Below are 21,079 nucleotides of genomic sequence, written 5' to 3' on the forward strand. Positions count from 1 at the left end.
AAGATAATTAATGAATTAACACTTCATTCAGAGGAGATAATGCCTGAATTACACTTTTTTCTTCCATTACATTGTGCATGCCTTTCTCCTTCTTACATACTAGCTACTTCAAATAAAGCTGGCAGAGCTCCCCTGACTTGTTTTATCCCTCCACTGGGGAAGTGTGTTTGGGTTTAAGCCCAATCTACAATCTCCTTTCTGCCCTCCAACTCCCTTACTAGCAGTTACAAGCAACATCTGCGAAGTATCAATACTGCTCTTAGAACATTCCAGTTCTGGCAATGAAGCAGAAAATACAGTTCTCAGAAGGCCTTACTAAGATAAAAATTGCAGTGGAGAACTGCTAGCAAACAATCTATTTTGCTATTGCTTGGGTCCATCAGAGTGCATAGTGGAATTTACAAAGCGGAAGCAATTTCAGCTTCTTGAGCCTAAACTGCCAGCAGTGTGAACCACGACACCCAGGTGCCAGAGCACCCTGCAGCTGAAGATGTGGAGCAGCAATGGCCCTTGAGCATCCATGGTAGCGCCACTGCCAGGGACGAGGTGTACTCCAGGAATGTGATGAACCTCGATGCACATATGTCCTGGCTTAAGGCAAACTTCCTGCCACTTCGCTCTCAGAACCAATCTTAAGGGTGCAAAACTTATTTCTGGGCTAAACAGATGAATGGGGATACAATTCATAAAGTCACCCCAGGACAATGTGCCATTGTCATGGCTCCCCCACTGCAGTGAAACTGCTGAGCCAGTGCCACAAAGCAGCGCTCAGCCAAGAGAGAAATGAGTGGGCGGCATGTCCCAACAGAGCTCTGCCCACCAACAGAGGAAAGAAGGATCTTCACAGGCTGCACATATTCCTGGTGGAGACTACCTTTCTCACTTTTTGCAATTCTTCACTTTCCCCTACTTCTCTATTTTCTTCCTTGCTCACTTCTTTGACAGTGAATAAAACTGAATTACTGTTTTGATCACCATCATTTGACCTCTTTCGTCACTTAATCTCGCTCTCAGTTTATTTGAATTTCCCCACTTCCGTGTTAGGGTGGTGGACAGCTTAGGGCACACAGCCATACTGGGACATATGCCCAGCAAAAAGACAAAAAAAAGGATAAAAATTCCAAGTGAATGCCTTAGTATAGAGATACTAAGAGCTGACAAGTCTGCCCCTTTAATATAATCTTGCATTCAGATTAAAAGTTCAACTTTGCCTAAACCTTCATGTGATCACCCACTTCCCTCTGACCATACCTGCTGCATGCCTGAACACAAAATTTCCTACTCATCCTAAATTTTTAAGCTCTGTCTCCTGAACTGTCCTCCCTGTTGTTTTTAAGTGTGTAACTTAGCTCTAAGAATCTTTAAAATCAAAGAGTTGTATGTAGATAAAACATAGAGATCAAGGAATATCCCAAGATACAGTAACAACCAAGACTACAGCTAAAGAAATGTGTCCATTCACCTATGCACTGAATAGTGCAATATATTAGCAGGCCATAATATTTTCCACTTAAAGATATTGTTGGGAAAACAGTGTATTTACTCATCAGCACCTACGTTACTTTACTCTCAGTTTTTATAAGCAACCACTTGCCTTCCCTTTCAAGATCCCTCACTGACTATGCTCATCCTTCATGCTTGTGGGCAGGTGCCAATGACATGGGCGGAACCAAGTCCATCACTGCCCAGAGCTGATCACAATTGGCTGGCAAAGGATGAACTGACCCACTTCAACATCCCACCTCACCTGGGAACAGATGGTGCCTTCACCCAAATAGCAATGGGAGAAAGGGGAGAGGGGATAGAAGGATGGTCATGCACAGAACAAGATGCCTGCATAGGCTACATGGGGTTCTGAGGCAAAAGAGATGCCAGTCAAGGAGGGAGAATGAAAGAAGAGACACATAAGCCATTGCCCAAGCCAAAGAGAAGTTAAGGAGTACATTTAGTGAAAGTAGTTCATGTCATTGCAGACTGAGCTGTGAACAGCAGGAGCTGGAGGCAAGAGATCTTGAACTTTGCAAACAAAGGGCACAGTAGCCAGCCAGGTGAGTGGAAACTCAGAGACATCAGGAACCAAGGATTCAACTGGAAGACCCAACAGTTTCCAAGCTTAGCCTGTGAGGGTAAAAATGTCCAGGGCTTCCTTTGTCCAGGATCCCTCCCAGGCAGCACCCAGCTCAAGCTGTTATTCTGTGGTAGCATAATGATTAAATTATTTTATGGACCCAGATGTCTGAGACTGCTAAACTCAGGGTCCAGCCATAAAGGAAACGTTGTCTGCCTGTGTGAGTGTGGTGTGTGCAGGGAGCCAGCAGGGCACCCAGTGGGATCACTGGAGCTGTCTGCTGCAAAGGGCGTCAGCCCCAGCTCAGGTGGTGGTTAGTGCGACTGTCATAGCGGCTCCTGGATGGTCAGACATGGAAGCTCCCTTAATGCCAAGCAATGGTAGAGAGGAGACAGAAGGTACACATCAGGGTAGGGCTGCAGGCCATGGAGGAGCCCACACTGCACCTGCTGAGTAAGAAACAAGGAACACCAAAAACAAAGTAACCACTTCACACCTGACTGCCTCCTATACCACCACTGTCTTACCAGGGAGCACACTGAAATGTCCAGAGAGGACACTGGTAACAAAGCTATAGTAGACGTGGCCAGAGGGAAGCATGTTTCTCCTACTCTTTTTTTTTGTCCTTCTTTCTTGTTACCAGAAGAAGTAACAAAAAGTGTTTGTCAACTGACTAAACTGCACCAAATTGAATGTTTTGTTGCCTATTCCATACCCTTTTTTGGCAAAGATGGTAGAGCCTCAGAAGCTCATTTCAGGCACTCTGCCACCCTTAAAACAAATTCCAGCTTCCCCATAAACTCCCCAGTAGACCCAGATTCAGCCGAGATAGAGGTAATTCTCTTCTTCATAGCTGGTACAGTGCTGTGTTTCGGATTTAGTACGAAAATTATGTTCAAAACTCACAGATGTTTTAGTTGTTGCTAAAAAGTGTTTACTCTTAACCAAGGAAAACACTACTTAGTGAAAATTACAACACTGTTATCAACAGCATTCTCATACCAAATGCAAAACATAGCACTGCACCAGCAACTAAGAAGAAAACGAACTCTATTCCAAGGGAAATCAGGACATCACATACTTAAACATCCAATCTTTCCATTATTTAAAATAACCAGAAGTCCTACTCCTCAAAAAAACCTTAGCTGTTAAATAAAGCCTTTTGCAGATGTGCTCTATTAGCACCAACAAGGACCACCCACAAATAAACCAAAAGCTGGCTAAAGGGCTTGATTCACTTCAAGTTAAACTTGCTTTTAGTAATGCCTAGCACAGAGTAGAGGACTATCAAAAGTAAACCTTTTTGCAGCTGAATGACAAATTCAGAAGCAAATTTGCATTATTATTTGCATTTGCTTTATCCATGTTCTCATTCAAACTAGAAACACAGTAACATGGATATCTTATGAAGCTGGAATTAATTGGTGCTGCAATGACAACCTGGCATGTTGTGAAAAAACAGCAAATAAAAACAGAAGACGGCAATTCTTTTTATTATTATTGCAGCATTGCCTAGAAGACCCAATGGAGCCAAGGTCAGAATACATTCAGTGTACACAGCAAAAAAACTAAAAGCTTACACAATGTCCAGAGCAAGCAAAGAAAAAATGAGCATGAGAATTTGTCTTCATAATAAATTTGGGTCCTTTTATGGGTAGCATTGCATAGCTCTGGTTTAAGCTTGGAACTCTTACAAATGGGCAAGAAACAAGGAACTACTGACGGACAAAAATTGAATTAAGTCACGTGATAGGGGCTAAAAGGCAAACATCACATTGCTTCCAACTGCTAGAATGAAAATACTGCACACTAGGAGAGCATGTACTGGAATCTTACAAGGATACTTGTGGACATAGGCAACTGATTTTAGAATATACAGGGCAGAGTGACTGAGACTCCAAAAAACCCACCACTTTTCAAGCAGTCACACAATTACAAAGGTATTTCAGGAATATATATATAGTTGTAAGTATGTATATATCTCCACTTAAACAACCCCCATCTCTTCTTATCCTATCGATAAAAGACACCAAACACAAACAGTATTTATTTAAAATTTTGTCTAACCTGCAGTTAAACAGCAGCAGTAAGTCATTACTCTGTGTCAGGAAAACACTTACTACATTTCCCCTCCTCCCCCATCCAAAGCAACAAAGATTTGTAGAGTCTGCATAGCTTACCTGCTGATGAGAGAATTTCACTTTGGGATTATTATCAATTTCCCACAACCCTTCATTAAAACCCTTTCTTTTGTTTGGTTTGCCATATTTATCTTTATTTTCTGAATAAGGGAATATGTCCTTTGGCCCCAAAAATGCCCTTAAGGAAAGAAAAAACAAAATTAACAGTTTAATTGGTTAGTTTTTTCAAAGAAGTAAGCACCAATTATTAAATATTAAAGCCATTAGTATTATAACAACTATTCTACTGAGTCCTTAGTTTTCTAAACTTTGGCCTGCAACACCCCAAGATCTCCATTACTACCACCACAAACAGAGACTTTCCTCCTCACTGAGGAAAGGGAATACTGGGAACCAGTATTATAGTTTATGCTGAAGAGCATCAAAGACTATTTCATTTCTGCTCTACCTTCATGGTCTTTTGAAGTTAGGATTTCAGCAGGTACCAATCTACCTGCTGCTAACAGAAAAATGTACTCTTTGGTAGTACATTCTCAGTTTCAATCCATGCCTAGACATTGTGCTACTGCAATTATATTTCATCCAACTATTTGAAAGTTGCAGACACTTGCTTTCTGAAGTACCAGCTCATGGTAAATTTAAACAGATATTTCTAAGCTCCATGCCATTACTTCCTTCATTATCCTTAAAAAAAAACAGCTACCTCAGACTTCCACCCCAAAAAGAGAAGAGAAAAAAGAAAAAAACATAGAATCTCATTGAAAGCTTAAGCATTTTCTACTCCAGCTGTAAACACTCATTTGTGTGCACAAAGTATAAGTAAGCCATTGTCAGCTTAGACTGCAAATCACCCACCTCTTGGCAAGAGACAGTTAGAGAGGGTTCAGCCAGTGTGGGAAATGTGCACCTCCAAGCTTATTTACCCAGACCAAAAAGATGGTAGGCAAACAGAGCAACTGGGAGAGACAAAAATAGGAAAAACATTCCTCTCTTCTTCCCTCTTCTCCAAAAGTAAGCATTTTTTCAGTCTCTAAGCCTCTGCCCATATTGTCAGGCATTGAAAAACACCTGAGAACAGCTACTGTGAAAAGGTTATGAAGCTAACTAGGCTGCTGCAGTTTAGTTCTCATGTACCAATAAAGAAAAAGGAACAAGAAAAATTGAACAAAAAGAGATTACCCTAACACAGACAGTCCAGAAACTAGAGTTCAGTGTGACCTGTATGTCTGTGACCAAACAAAATTTGTACTGATATGATCTGTTGCCACTACATATCCAAATAAAGTGTTTATTTAAATAGTATTAATTTTATTACTCTCCCTAGATAGAAACACATTCAGATGGCTTTTTTACAAAACTTAAGAGAAAAAAAAAATACAAAGTACAGGTTAAGACTTATCCACAGTAATTTCATAAACTCAATTAATATAATTTCTAGAAGTCAAGTAAGAATTATACCCAAACCAGTCTTGCTTTCCTTTTCCGCCATAGTTCCTTTTTCCTGCTGTAACCATCCATGCAGCCTGAAATCCTGTCATCCTCTATACCGGAGTTTTTAGCATGATAAACTGATTATGTGAGTTTTCAGAGTTGCCACTACTTACAATATGATAGACTATACATAGCCTAGTAAAATGCTGAAGATAGAGTATCTAACTTTGCGCAATGTGTAAATCTTAACTGTGAGAAGCACAGCACAGAACAAGTTTACCGAATTTACTTTAATTCCCAAGAAAAAAGTACAAGAAATTGTTAACTCTACATAATTCCTGATGGATCACTGAAGTCACTATTTACAGCTAAAAACCTAAATAAAATGACAGGCCATGGAACATCAGTCTCCTTTGTCACCCAATCAGTTCCTTCCTATTGTAATTTATAGGTATCTGCTGTAAGGAGTAAGTGAGACCAAGAAGTTGAAAAGTTTCACCTATGATCACTTTACAGATCTTAAGATAAGTAACATGCTTAACAAATACCAGGAGACAGCTGGGTCATGGAACATCATACACTGCAATGTGTGTGAAACAGAGGCAAAACATTTCTCTGGTATTCCACGGATTTCTGAAATGTAGTAACTCGGAACCTAGAGCCTAACAAAAACTAGATTGCGGCAAAACTTTATTTAGTAACTATAGCAGAGTGAGGAACAACCATACCAAATTACTCACACATTAAGCCACCAATTACTAAATTTTTCAAACTCAAACACCTCTTAAGAGCCCTATGCTCAATCTGAAGTTGGACATAAAACTTCTCAAAACTTGCTGAGGTGTTTTTAAACCTTTAGATGAGGAGTTATTTCTGTCTTCCTTACATTCAACCTGCATTCCCAAACTTATTTGGAACTGCACAAAACCCCACTGCAACCCAGACTGACACACGAAGTGCCCAGGGGGTGAAGGGTGGGCAACAACACCAACAACAGAACCAAAGCAGCATTGTGTTGCAGTTGCCAAAGAAAAGGTTTTGTCATGTGAAAAATTTAAGAAAAAAAAAGGAAACATAACACATTTTAAATGATAATTAAAACAATGGACAAGACAAACCTTGCAACCTTGAATCGAATTCCAGGAACTCTTCTTAACCCACAAAATTACACACAGAGAAAAACTCCAATCAAACAAAAAAAAAATTAGCATTGAAAGATTTATTGAAAGATGAGATTAGCTGAAAAAAATATACATGATCCAGCATATAGGTATCTTTTTCATCACAGAAATTGCTTTTTAAGAAAAGTAATAGCAAGTAAAGCCAGCAGTAGGAAATGAGTACTCTTTAACTCAACAGGACAATGTATCATCTTAGCAAGATACTTACTTGCTAAAGATGGTTACAAAGTACCATATTAAAGCAATTCCAATCCGTTTAATAAGCTGAAAAAAGTAAGATCCTTCCACAAAATGAGAGAAATTGACAACTTTTGCACACAACTTCAATCTGCCATTTTTTAAAGAAAAACAGAAGAATCAAAAGCACACTAATACAGGTTTAAACTGCTTTGGTTTCTTTTGGCAACTCAAACAAAAAATGGAGCACTGAATCTGATGATTCCTTAAATCTACAGTAACCCAACCAGTCATGCTAAAAAGCAACACAGTAATTTTCAAAAACAAATAACTATATAAACCCCAGGATATTTTCTATTAAATTCAGCAGTGGAGACGTACAGTCTCTCAAATCAAATACTGTATCACCACAAAACACTGCTCAAAGTACCCAAAGATCAGTATTTTGCAGGTTGATAGGTATGAAGCTACCTGTACTTCCTCATCTCTTATCTCCAGATCTCATAAGACCATCCACAACCCAAAACCTCATAAGGAAAAAAACAATAAAGCAAATAATAAAAACAACTCCAGTACATGATTATCTGTCCATCTCTCAAATTTTGTCTGTTGCACTTTCTTTGAGAATATAGTACTGAGAATTTTGACGATATAGAGGACTATAATTAAACTCATTACAGATAAAAAGAAAACCCAATCAGCCACATCACTGTGGGTACAACTTTTTTTCCTCTGATGAGCAAAGCATACATGGTTATGGTCTACCATTCCCTTGAAGAGTTTAAGTAAATTTTACAGAATCATGTGTTGACAAAACAGATCAATTCAGGAAGATGTGCTATTAAATACAATAGCTTGAAATACTACATTCAGAGAAGATAAATTTTTGTCACAGCATTTTAAAATGAAAAAAGACAACCCTGAAATATAAAGGACTTACGTCTCATGGGTGCCAAAAAAGAAAATAGGCATTTTATTCATAGGCGGTTTTACTGCTCCATCGGGAACTTCATCCACCTAGGAAAAAGACAGCCTATTATAGTTCAAGTAAGAGACAAGAACAGTTTAGGGGGAAATATGTAAAAAATTAAGCATTAAAATGGGAATAAAAAAGTTACAGAAAAGTAAATCAGGAACTTAGATCTCTTTTTAACAGTATGTAAAAAAAATAGCAGAATCAAAACCAGTATAAGCAACAATAGAAAATTACATTACTTTCAGTTTACAGACATACTTTTCACATGACCACTTCTCTTAAAAGGAGAAATTACAATGCATTACAGGTAAAAGGCACAATTCAATTTCATCCACATACTGCCCATCCTTAAGGAAAAGCAACGGGAAGACTTCCTACCCTTATCCTGACCTGATAACTTGTGGAAGTCCAAATGTGAAGTACTACCAAAAGGGTAATAAACTTTAAAAGAACACCAATTTCCAAGTCAGCATAAATACCTTTTTACCTCCATTCTCACATCCAACAAATGACCTAGAGCACTCCCAGAACTTTGCATGCCTTTTCTACTGGACCACAGAGAACACAAAAAAAGGACTGGACAAGCTACCACATACATTTAGTCTATTTAACAGAAACAGGCGCAGTAGACATAGCTCATTTAGGAGTAATCTTGCCATAAATTCATGGGGGTTTTTTGCCAAGAGCAGTTATTTGGAGACACCATTATTGAACAGCTCCAGCTCCAGGGGCCTGCACGTGCTCCAGGTGTCAGGCTACCTACCATACAGCAGTCTTCATTTCGTAAAGCCGCGTTACACAAATTAGAACAACTAATGACTACTTGAGAGGGCTACTTTTTACGGTACCGATCTGCAATGTGACTGCAAAGCCGCTTCTATCCCCGGGAGCCCAGCCGTGTCCTCCCTCACAGGAGGCGAAGCTGAAGGTGCTGCTCAGCACAGGTGTGTGAGCGCGCCCCGCAGAGAAGGAGGCGAGGTAGGGGGAGGAGGGCGAACCTTACCCTGGCCGGCCAATGGGGGTAACCTTTCATCTTGGCGAAGATCAAGTCTCCGGGTTTGAAATCTCGGCTCATGTTTTCTCACCAACGTGACGCCCTGTTGCCGCCAGGCGAGCCGGGCTCAGAGAAGGAAAGGCTCTGCACCTCCAGAAACCACCACACTGGTACTGCCAGCCACACGAGGTGCCACTCGCTGCTGGGATAAACACACCGGGGCGGGAGAGAGCAGAGAAGGGCAACACAAGAAGGCACGTCAGCAAGGGGGGGCGGTCCCCGGCTAGGGCGCGCTGCGCCGTGCCCGCCCTTCACCCCTGCGAAGAGACCCCCCGGGCACTCCGCAGCGTCAGCGCCCGCCCGCGGGCAGGGCCAGGCCGCCCTGGCTGGGACAGCCGCCCGCCGCCTCGTCCCGCTCTCCCCCCTGCCCGACCGGCCGCTCGCCCCCTCACGCACGCGGGCACGATGGCGCGAGAGCGCTGCAGGGGGGCAGGGGGGGAGGGAGGGGGCGCGCGGAAAAGAAACTCCGCCCGCCCGCCTCTTCTCCATCCATTCCTTTTTCTCGCTCTCTCCCTCTTCCCCCCGACCCATCTTTCTCTTCCTCTCTCTCGCGTTCTCCCTCTCCCTCTCTCTCTCTCCCAAGCCCGCCCGCCCGCCCGCCGCTTCACCGCCGGCGGTGAACTCGCCGCTACCAACCGCGCTGGCGTCCGGCCCGCCGCCCGCCGCGGGAAACAGAGCCGCGCCGCCTCCTCCCGCCAGCGGGCCGGCACCACCCGGCAAGCCGCACAGGGCCGGCGGGGGAGCTCAGGAGGGCTGGCCAGGACTCGGCCAGCGCCCCGCCCAAAGACAGACGCCTCGGCTCCAGCCTCCACGCCTGCAGAAATGCGGGAAGCCACGAGAGGAAAGAGACCGCCGGACCCGAGGCAGGGTTGGAGAAAGGAATGGGAAAAGTCTCATTCGCTCTCTCTCCCCGCAGTGAGAAAAATGGTTCGTTCCTCCTCCGGTGGGGGCGGAGCAGCCGGGACGCCGCTGGAGGGAGAGGAGGCGGACGGGGAGGAAGAAAGGAGGAGGAGGAGCAGCAGCAGGAGCAGGAGCAGGAGGTGCCGCCGCAGCGGCGCGGCTGTGGGACCGCCCCCGGCCGCGGTGGCGGCGGGAGCCGATCTGAGCATCGCCGCACACGGGGGAATGGGCCCTGCTCAGCCGCTGACAGGCTGGCGTGGTTAATGAGCGCCAATCTCCTTTCCAAAGCGGGCGAGTGCGGCTGTCCCCGCGGGGCCCTTTGTGTGTCTCATGCCCCACGAGCTCTGCTACAGAGCCGTTCCCTTGCCGGGCTTTTCATCCCTTCTTGCTGCCGGACCCAAAGCTGCCCGTGTCACCCGGGTACTCCCCAGCCACCTGCTTGATGTCCTGACTTCCCCCAGCATACAACAACTCACGGTTGTTCGATTTTTTGAAATCTGTAACAGAATCCTTAATTGCTACTTAGTCGCCATTAATTCCTGTGTTTGGTGGAGATTTTTTTTTTTGGTTGGTTGGTTGATTGGTTTTGTTTCCTAACTAGAATTGCTACTAATTCAGACTATATTACTTCCCTTGTCCTCTCCATATCTATTCTCTCCAGTCCACATTAAGCTTCCTCCTCCTCACCTAGCATTTCAAGCCATTATGTCCTCCTCTCCTGTTTCTGTCAGCTGATCTCCTTAGTGAGCACATCAGCCACCGCCAGCCTCCCCACAAATACCTTTCTTCAAAGTGAAGATCTCAAAACCAGATATAAACCCACTACCTTCTTTCTTATGGCCTGCTTATGGCCTGTCCTGCTGTGTCTAATTCCAGTTCTGCATCAAAAATTAGCTTGCCTGTCAACCCCCTCTGGGTTTAGTCCTATGTGATGGCCCCACCTGCAAGTCATAGTATGGCACAAAAAATTACTCCTTACACTGTTTCACAGGGGCAGACCTATCCATTTTATGCTCAAGTTTCCATCTTTGGTGTGTGGCCTGATGCACAAGTTTTACAGGTCAGTTTTCTGTCAGCTCTCCTCTGTGCCACTTGAGCATAAACGTAAGTCCTTGTGAGAAGAATTATCTTACCTCTTCCAGTTTTGATACTATGTCCCTAACTGCTGAAGTTAGGGAAACTCAAGTCAGGCCCAAAACATCAACTTCAGTTGCCACAGAGCAAGTTGTGATTTGTTCTAGGCTCTCTCCTCCTTAAATGCAAAATGTTGTTTTATAAACTTTAACTGTAAAATTTCACACCATCTGTGTTATCCAGTTTGTTCTTGCTTTTTTCTGATGGCTGAAACAAGTCAGATCTGTTCGATTTTCTTGAAGGTGGCAAAGTTCATATTCCTGAAATCAACTTTTTCATAAAAAATGGAAAATCATCAATATGTTAAGACAGATAAAAAACTTTCTTCCTATGCAAAAATGAATGACCACTTGGGACAAAAGTCCCCATCCCTTGTGGTACTTAAAAGACATATAGATGCAGCAGTTAGGGACATGGTTTAGTGGTGGCCATGGCAGTGCTGGGCTAATGGTAGGACTTTTTGATCTTAGATGTCTTTTCCAACTGAAATAATTTTATATATGGTTCTATATATGACATGTATTTTTCAGTATGAGAGGAAGGAAAAGCGTTTGTTTAACTACATGCATTCAGCAACAGTATTGTGTCTAAAGTAATTTTTGTGAATCAATATAAAAAACAGTGTGTGGGACATTTGGGGCAGTTAAGCTAATATTACTGCTGGTTCAGAATTTCCCAAGTTTTTATACCGCCAAAACCTATCACACCATTCAAACATGATGCCAAGTCTCTGCTTCCTTTCATATTATCACATAACTTATATTTTTTTTCATTAACTGAGGCCGTTTTTCATATTAATTTTTGACTACTCATCAGACAACAGCAGAGCGGACATCCTTTTCACTCTGTATTTTTGATCAAAAACCCTAAACATGCTGTTATTAAAAGAACTGCAACATAATGAAATCTATTGTTGTGAACCTGGGCAAAGAACTTAATTCATTTGGAACTAGACATTTGGAATAATTGCATGATGGAGAAGCACAAAAACCATCAGTAAAAGCCAATTATAGAAATCAAGTTAGAGACTAGAACTTAAGTTTTGAGTCTTTATCTCAGAGGGCAAAAATATTACAGAGCTTTTTAATTTTTAGTAAAGATTCAATTTGTACCTTGAAGGCTATACCACTGACATTACTGCTGTTGTCCACTTCTCTAGGATATGGTGGGGTAGATTTTATTCACTCACTCGCTTATGCTGCTGCTGTTTGACATCATACATGTTTACACCTGGGTCTTGAAATTCTCGGCGGAGCTGTTTCAAGGAAACCTTTCCCTTTGTGCAGTGAGGCGACCAGAAGGGTAATGCCACCCTCGTTACCGATTTCCCCCATCCTGCTGTGACTTTCGTCCCAGGGTCTCTCGAGACCATTTACCTGTTGGTTTCTCTTGATAATACGAGGGAACAGCGTGCTGCCCGAATCCGAGGCCATGCACACCTCAGCCTGGCTCTCACGTCAGGCGCTCATTTCCATTTCCTATCGCACGTTCTGCCTTCGGAACCCGGAGCGCCCGCCACAGGCCGCGCGCCGCCCGCCCGCTGATGACGTTGCGCCGTGGCCGGAAGTTGCCGTTGCGGAGGCGCGCCGCGCCGGCCGCGTCCCTGCTGGCGGTACCTGGGAACGGCGCCGCGCTTCCCGGCGCTTCCCGGCGCTTCCCTGCCCTTCCCGGCCCTTCCCGGCTGCCCGGAGCGCCCCCGGGGTGCTGCTGCTGGAGCTCTGTTCTCACCTTGTTCCCTCAGCCCTTCCTGCCAGGTAAAGCGCCAAAGCCGCCGTTACGGCGTGCGCGCAGCCAGCGCCGCTCCGGGGCCAGCGGTGCGAAGGGGTGCCTCTACTTTGGTTTTTAGCTTGCTTAAATTTTTTCAGCTCGCGTTAGTGGAAAGCTAGTGGCTCGTTCAGCCGAAACTGATGAGCTCTTAGAGTTGCAGCACAGATGTGGTAGTTCCGCCTGACTTGGTGTGTTTCAAATTAGTACATCTTGGTTAGATTCAGTTTGCTGAGGGAACCTTAGAGATCCTCCAGTTCCATTCCTTTGCCGAGGGCAGGGGACACCTCCCACTAAACCAGAGCTCCATCCAGCCTGGTCTTGGAACACTTCTAGGGATGGGCATCCACGGCTTCTCTGGGCAACCTGTTCCAGTGCCTCAACACCCTCACATTAAAAAATTTCTTCCCTGCATCCAGTCTAAATCAATGGCCTTCATAAAGCTAGTAAAGCATATTCAAAAGTTAGTGAGGAGAATAAGCCACAAATTTTGTAGGTAACATTCATCTAATGTATTACCTCCTCAAGTAAAAACTTCCTAACTATTTTGTTTTATTGTGGGGCTTTGACGAGCCACTCCATGCCCCTTCAATTTTTTTTTTTTTCCCTGATTGAAATAGCATGCTTTTGGAGTGTATCCATTTGTGTGGTAGTAAACAACGGAGATGCATCTTACCAGAGAGATGTTGTATATTCAAGGTCATTAGCATTCCCAGAAAACACTCATTAGATATTCCCTTTTTCCCTCCTTCGCCAAAGTAATTAAAATACTTAAAAGTAATTTCAGAAAGTTCTAAAACTTCAGGGTGGTATGAATGTGTCAGAGGAGATTTTGCTTATATTTTGAGACAGATTTTTTTTCTGCTGCATCTATTTAATTGCACCTCTTTTTTTTTTCATTTTCTACTTTTCAAATTTTGGTATAAAGCCACATACATATTTTTGGCAATAAATATTAAGAAAAGGGTGGTATAAAAAACTAGTTTCTTAGTGTTCAGAGCTATGTCTGAAGGTTTCAGCTCCAAATTTTCAGCTCCACTAACGCGAGCTGAAAATTTGGAACAATTGATAGAGGATACCTCATTTTTCTTGATACCAGGATATCTAATTTTCTTTTTTATCGAAGAATCTAACATCTTTGTTGAGTACTGCAAGTACTTTGTCAAGAATTTCTTCTCTCATGTAAAGTTAAAGTTTTCAGTATGCAAGTCACAAATAATGGAACTTAACATGTGCCTAGAAATTATACTACAGGCTATACTTTGAAAATGAGGTTTTCAACTATTTTCTCTTTTGAGATGAGAAAAAAAAGCTATGCTGTTTTTTCTAGGAGTGAGAGTTACGTGGCAATTGTTGTGTTTTGAGTTTTATGAACATGTACCAAGGTGAATTCTGATGTGTAGATGTTAAAAATCACAAAGGATACATGTAGCTATTCTATATGAATATACTACTTTTCCATAAAAACAAAACAAACAAAGAAAAAACCTAAACCAAGAACTCAGAGTTGTTAGAAGTAAGTTTATTTTTGCTGCATTTTTTGTTAAAATTATAGATTGAAGCAGGCATTTTTTTTTTCTTCTCCATATTTCTAGTGCAGCCACTGGAATTACTAAAATCAGTTTATATTAATATATTACACCAACTGCTGCCATTGGACACCGCAATATAAAATATACATTAAAGTATTGGAGAGCATTGAAAGGAGGGCTGCAAGGTTGGTGAAAACATTGTGAGGGATGGCTGAGGTCACTTGGTCTGTTCAGCCTGCAGGACACTGAAGGGAGATCTCATTGCAGCTACAACTTCCTCACAAGGGGAATGGGAGGGACAGGCACTGATCCTTAATCTCTGATGACCAGTGACAGGACAGAGGGAATGGCCTGAAACTGAGTGGGGGGGGGTTTAGGCTGGATATTCAGAAAAAGTCCTTCACCCTTAGGTGAATGTGGTTAGACCCTGGAGCAGCTCCCCAGGGCAGTGGTCACAGCACCAGCCTGACAGAATTCAAGGAGCATTGGGACAATGCTCTCAGGCACATGGTGTGACTCTTGGGGTGTGCTGTGCAGGGCCAGGAGTTCGGACTTGATAGTTCTAATGGTGCCTTCCACCTCAGCTTATTCTATGATTCTGTGGACAGGTGACTGCAAACCAGGGATGGTAAAAATGGAGTCCAGGTGAGTTTCCTGTTTTGGACTTTAATATGGATGTCCATCTGCTGTCATGTTCAAAAACAAACCTTTATGGCTCATCAATATTGACTGTTGAATACAGCTTATATTTCATGTTACCTTGCTTTAATTAATGAAAAGACGTCTTTAATGAGTTGGCTGTGCAACTTGACATAAGCAATGGAATTTTTTTCATCCATTGCATTATAAATATATGTTATAAATATGTTGTCTATATTGATTTCTTTTTTATTGTGACACTAAATTAATGATTTTTTCTAAAGATGAGTGGAGTTACAGTTCAATTAAAATTCCTTCTGTATAGTCCTAACTATTGCTAATTTATCTAATACAATAAAAATATGTTCAAATAGAAAATTCCAGGTTTGTAAAACACTTGGAAGACTTGCTGTGTTAAAGGCTGTTATCAGACAGCACACTAGTACATTCAATCATGGTATACACTTTTATCTTCAATAGAATTATTTTGAAGAGAAATGGAGTTTGTAATATGTTTACAAGATAGACGATCAGTGTGTGGGAACAAAATACCTTTTACTGATATTCTGAAAACCTTGGCAGGAGACATTCTGATATGTTACTATATATGTATATATTGATCTACAGTATTTAAGCTTTGAGGATTAGAAGTACAATTCACATAGATGTCTAAAACTGTAAAATTATAGTTGGTAGTTGTTCATATGACATAGTAGTAACACTGTTTTCTAACTGCTTGTGAGTATTAACAAATGATTCTTTCATTATGTTGGCAAATAAATTAAAGCATGTCTCTGTTACAGATTGTAATGTTTTTATGATATGGAAGAATCATCTTGGAAGCTTGTCAAGTAAATGTATATACAGTCAACAATTCATTCTCCAGAGTTTATGGTTTATGCGGCTTGAAAAGCTGTCTATTGGCCATCATGAGTTCATCCTCTCCAGTCAACTACTCTGTCACAGAAGATAGAAGGTGAGTTTCATTTCTGGTTTTTTTAGTCTAGTAATATAGTTTTGGTTTTTGTGGTTTATTTTCCAGATCTCTGAAAGTGTGTAATTCAGACTGAAAAAAGAACCAACCACGGTGTGATATATGCAAGCTATGCCATGTCAATACAGTTATTAGATCTTAATTATGGAATGGCCAGGGTTGGAACAGACCTCAAAGATCCTTGAATTCCAACCCTCTGCTCTGGACAGGGACACCTTCCATGGGACGAGATTGCACAGAGCCCCATGCACCTTGGTCTTGAGCCAGCTGCCAGGAATGTGGTGTCCATAGCTTCTCTGGGCAACCAGTTCCAATGCCTCACCACTCTCAGAGTAAAGGATTTTTCTAATATCTAATCTAAACCTTCTCTTCTTCTGTTTAAAACCATTCTTTATTGTTTTGTCACTACATGCTATTGTAAAGAGTCTCTCTCCATCTTTCTTGTAGACTCCCTTCTGGTGCTGGAGGGCCACAGTTGGGTCACCCTGAAGCTTCTCTTCTCCAGAGTGAACAAACCCAATTCCCTCAGCCTTGCACCAGTTCACCTCAGGAAAGGTGCTCTATCCCTCTCATCAACTTCTTGGGCGTCCTCTGGACATGCTTCAACAGGTCCATGTCCTTCCTGAGCTGGATGCAGCCCTGCAGGTGGGGTCTCAGCAGAGCAGAGCAGAGGGGCAGAATCCCCTCCCTGGCCCTGCTGCCCATGCTGCTTTGGATGCAGCCCAGGACACATTTGACTTTCTGGGCTGTGAGTGCCCATGGCTGGGTCATGTCCAGCCTCTCATCCCCCAGCACCCCCAAATCCTTCTCAGCAGGGCTGCTCTGATCTGTTCATTCCCAGCCTGTGTTGGTGCTGGGGCTTGCCCTGACCCAGGTGCAGCACATTGCACTTGGTCTTAGTAAGCCTCCTGAGATTCCCATGGGCCCACTTCTTGAGCTTGTCCAGGTCCCCCTGGATGGCATCCTGTCCTTCAGGTGTATCAGGTGCACCACTCAGCTTGGTGTTATCTGCAGACTTGGTCAGAGAGCAGTCAATCCCTTTGTCTGTGTCATTAATGAAGATACTAAATAACATGATCCTAGTATGGATCCTGAGGGACACCACTTGTCATTTATGTTCTTTTGGGACTCTGAACCATTAATCACTATCCTCTGGATACTACTGTCCAACTGTTCTCATATCCACCAGCAATGAGTCCACCCATCAAATCCATTTCTCCAATTTAGCGAGAAGGATGTTGTGGAGGACTGTGTCAAAAGACTTTACAGAAGCCAAGATAAATGCCGTCTGTAGCCCTTTGTCCACTGATGTTGTCATGTTACTGGGCAATAAATTGTCTACACCTGGTGAGCTAACACAATGGTTGTTCTCCTACAGCCATTGGCCTGTGGAACTGCACAATGCCCATTATGTGAGAAGGAGAACTGGAAGTTCACCCAGTGCCCTGCCAGCTTGACTATGTCAGCTGTAACATTGGTGTCCCTGACCACTGTGGACTACCAGAGAGACCCCCAGGACAGAGGAATACATGCTTAAAGGAGAGGGAAAATACTTAAATGATAATGAGTAAATTATTATCATGTGTATTTTTATTCTGGGACAATCAATGAATATGTATGTAAAATACAGTGTATAATCAGAAATTTTACTATACTCAGCATGCAAGAGTGTAGAAGGAGCTACTGCCTTGTGCATCTGGTTGAATAAAGAATGCCTGCTTCTTAATATTACATTGCTGTTAAGGAGTTTGTTATTTTCTTGAATTTTTGGCAGCAGTCACTCCATCATTGCAGGTGTGCATACTGGCCATCTGATATGAAAGAATTCTCACAGGGGTATAGGAGACATCACAGAGGTAGTTTTTGTCTCCATTTGGGAACAATGTTGCAGAGTTCCAGAAGGGTTTTCTACAATAGCTGTGGGGGTAGAGGTTGGTTATAAGTGTTGCACATGGCTCTTATTTTTTTAAACCTGATATGTGTCTGATCTTTGGCACAATTAAACTTTAATTCATTCTGTTTATCTTAACTGAGAGAGCTATTTGTTACAATTTAAAATCTGATTGTAAGAACCTGCTGGTTGTATAGCACTAGCACAATTCAGTAAGTAGATACTTTGGATAGGAAGTCGGGCTAGGGGCTGCTTCTTCAACTGGAGAAGTTTAGCATAATTACACTGCTACATAGTAAGTAAAAGAAAGTTCCTCTGATACAAAATTACTCTACATTTTCAGCCATATATGGAAGAAAAGCTAGTGAAAACTGTTTCTCTGTGATGTTCTTTGTTGACTGTAATTAGCTGACTTGTGAAGTGAGCGTGAATTTTTGAGCATTCTGTGATGTAGTACTCAAAAGATGTTTCATCTGCTGATATGCTTTCTTAAAGAGTCTTAAAGTACTAGCAAAAATTGTGTCTTAGATAAAAGATCTAGCTGGTAAAATGCGTGTTTTCATTCAAAACCAATGATCAACAAACTATTAATATGTGAAAATGGAAGTGCAAAGCAGTCTCTGATTTCCTCCTAGAATGAAAATCATACATGATTTGAAACTTTCCAGAGATTTTGCCTGATTTTGTGACTTAAGCTTCCAAGAACTTTATGCTTGTAGCACTTCTACTGGTAAATGAATATGGAAGAAAGACTCTTCTACAGTTGGTAGTATGAAGCTTTCATAAAGTACTTACGGCATGTGCTGATGATGCTGTGAGGATTAAAGAAAATACCACAGAAATAAGGTGGCTAATTAAGGGGAGTTCCTATTTTATTTGAAAATATTTAAGTAATAAATTAGTGAAGTGGTAACATAATATTCTGCCAGTTTTCTTGTCTTTTTTTTAAGTTGCTGATTTTGCTCTATACTAAGAACAAAAATAGGCTTTTCTGCTTTGTATTTTTAAGTTCTTTCTAATAATATTGTAAGTTTAGAAGCTGTGCATAAGAAGTTATTTTCAATGCTTTTTTCCCCCAGTACTTACAGTTATGTTGTTTGTCTTCATGCTCTTATGCACATTTTTCATTTCTATAATGTCCCTAATTTGCTATTGTGGTATCCATGTAACTTGTTTGTAGTGGGTTTTTTTTTCCCCACTACTGGTCCAGTTAAGCACATAGTTAAATTTTTCTCTGAGTAAGTTTTATTGTGCTGGTATCTCCAGTACACTCTTTTTTTTTTTCCTGGACAATTAATAGAAGAATTGAAAGGAAGAACTTTATTAAGAGCTGATTGTCATAAAGACCAAGGTAATTTCCTTAAAGATTTGAATGTGTTTCTTTTTAATTACTTTAAAAAAAGTACTTGTTCCCTTGCTTTCATTTCATGTGCTCTCCTTGCAAGAAGTATTAAATATCATCAGGCTTAAGTAGAATGACCTCCCCGCTGCCCACAAACTATCAAAATGGTTACCCTTTTTTTAATCCTTGGTCTTTGCATTAGTCACCCCTAGCTTTCAGTTTGGGTCCTGTTTTTCCCCCTACCTGGTGCTTTGTTAACCTTGGTGCCACCAGGTTTTTAGCTGTCTTTTGATGAGACAGATACTTCTTGTATAATCCTTGAATTAAACAACCTACTTTTCATCTGTTTTCCCCAGGCATGGGAAAATAAAGGTCTACCAAACCTTTATATGATGTCCACAAAAAATCTTTCATACAGTTTACAGGTGCTCTTGATGCTGAATTGATTTTTGCCTTTTTTTTCTTTTATATATTTTCTATATTCTTTACACATATATTTGTAGCTCTGTAGCCTATCATAGTATTCATAGCTAGCATTTTACCTATTCTATTAGACAGAGAGACAAAATAAATTTCCCAGTAGCTCCAATCTGGGGGTCCAATGTTAGATTTTTGTGGACACCCAGGTTGAAGTCTACAAAACTCCGAGACACATTTTCATAAACCAAATTTAGTTCCTGTCTAAAGTGGGGGAACTGAAAGAAGATTGAACTGTGAGGAAATTACCTTACCACTTACATCTCTAATTGGGGATTTTTGTTACACATGCTAATTTGCTAAACATAAAAGTTGTATATGTGTTATGCTACATGTGCATCTTCAGTGTTTTCCACCTGGAGAATTGTGCACCTAAGGATCCTTATAATGGTCCCCTTTTTAATCACCTGTGTCTGGCTCATGATTTTAGGATGAGTGAAAAAGTATCACTCTCACTGTTCAGATTCTTCTTACTTCCTTCCTGATTTACCACATATTTTCTTAATTGCATTACTTAAGAGTTGCTTAAAATAATGATATGGGATTTTACTGGTTGTTTGCCCTTTGAGATATGTTGGTTCCTCTGGGTATGTAAATACTGAAGCTAGTAATGTGCCAGTGATTTTCTTGCAGTACATGTAGGTTTTAATGATCTTTATCTCCTACATATATTAAAAATATAAAATGTGTTAAGTACATGGCACCCTGTGGACCAAGTACTGATGACATACAATTATTCTGACCACACAGATGAAGTCCATCTTGTTTTTAAATGAAGATTTGACAGCATTTATTAAATTATAACATATTTATAGGCTGCAGCTAAAAACCTGAAATTTCATCATTTGTTGTTATTAATATCTTTAAAGGCTACATTTAATCTAGAACACTGTTCCACTTGTTGATGACATTTGTGTTCATCAGCTTATGTGAGAAAACATATAATCAGGTAAAGGTTTTAGTTGTGAAAAATGTTAATGGTGCCTGTGCATAAATCTAGGAGTAAAGTGATAATTTTTTTATTTAGAAAAACCCAGTATACTGGAATTTATGAAACTGTTCTCTCTGTAATTAATTAAGACTTCATGTAGACCAAGGTAAGCTATTTTAGTATTTTCAGCTCTGCATGAAATGATGCAAACTTTTTTGTTTAGTTTAACCATGTTTCTTTTTACAGTTTAATTCATATTTAGTGGCTCTTTCACTTTTGTGTGGAACAGCTGATTAGTAGAGCCATTGTTACATAGTTTTAGTAATTTGAAAAATGATGTATATCAAATAATGTGAAGGCTGAGTTTCAGCTCCTGAAATACTTTGAGTTGTCCACTTTGAAGTTATAATAATTGGTTGCAAGATTATTAAGCTAGTTAATTAAATA

The 21,079-nt window shown here is 41.3% G+C and overlaps 2 protein-coding genes across 3 annotated transcripts in view; one reads left to right on the forward strand and one right to left on the reverse strand.

Moving 5' to 3' along the window:
• Nucleotides 1–12,458, reverse strand: part of PSIP1 (PC4 and SRSF1 interacting protein 1) — a 35,094-nt gene extending 22,636 nt beyond the window's left edge. Inside the window, exons 1-4 of one of the 2 annotated variants that reach the window (XM_036402802.2) lie at nt 12,439–12,458; nt 8,978–9,167; nt 7,939–8,015; nt 4,249–4,387 (exon numbers count right to left, since the gene is read on the reverse strand). In XM_036402802.2, coding sequence (XP_036258695.1) covers nt 4,249–4,387; nt 7,939–8,015; nt 8,978–9,049 — 288 coding nt within the window. In that variant the 5' untranslated portion in view covers nt 9,050–9,167; nt 12,439–12,458. Of the gene's footprint in view, nt 1–4,248; nt 4,388–7,938; nt 8,016–8,977; nt 9,168–9,664; nt 9,805–12,438 lie in introns of those variants that run through there. The other variant, XM_036402801.2, reaches the window with a different exon arrangement.
• Nucleotides 12,459–12,669: 211 nt separating this feature from the next.
• The window catches only part of CCDC171 (coiled-coil domain containing 171), a 155,472-nt gene continuing 147,062 nt past the window's right edge, over nt 12,670–21,079 (forward strand). Inside the window, exons 1-3 of the mRNA XM_036402800.1 lie at nt 12,670–12,816; nt 14,967–15,003; nt 15,801–15,973. Coding sequence (XP_036258693.1) covers nt 15,927–15,973 — 47 coding nt within the window. The 5' untranslated portion in view covers nt 12,670–12,816; nt 14,967–15,003; nt 15,801–15,926. The remainder of the gene's footprint in view (nt 12,817–14,966; nt 15,004–15,800; nt 15,974–21,079) is intronic.

The sequence above is a fragment of the Molothrus ater genome, chromosome Z (assembly GCF_012460135.2).
Source record: "Molothrus ater isolate BHLD 08-10-18 breed brown headed cowbird chromosome Z, BPBGC_Mater_1.1, whole genome shotgun sequence".
NCBI classification, from domain to species: domain Eukaryota; kingdom Metazoa; phylum Chordata; class Aves; order Passeriformes; family Icteridae; genus Molothrus; species Molothrus ater.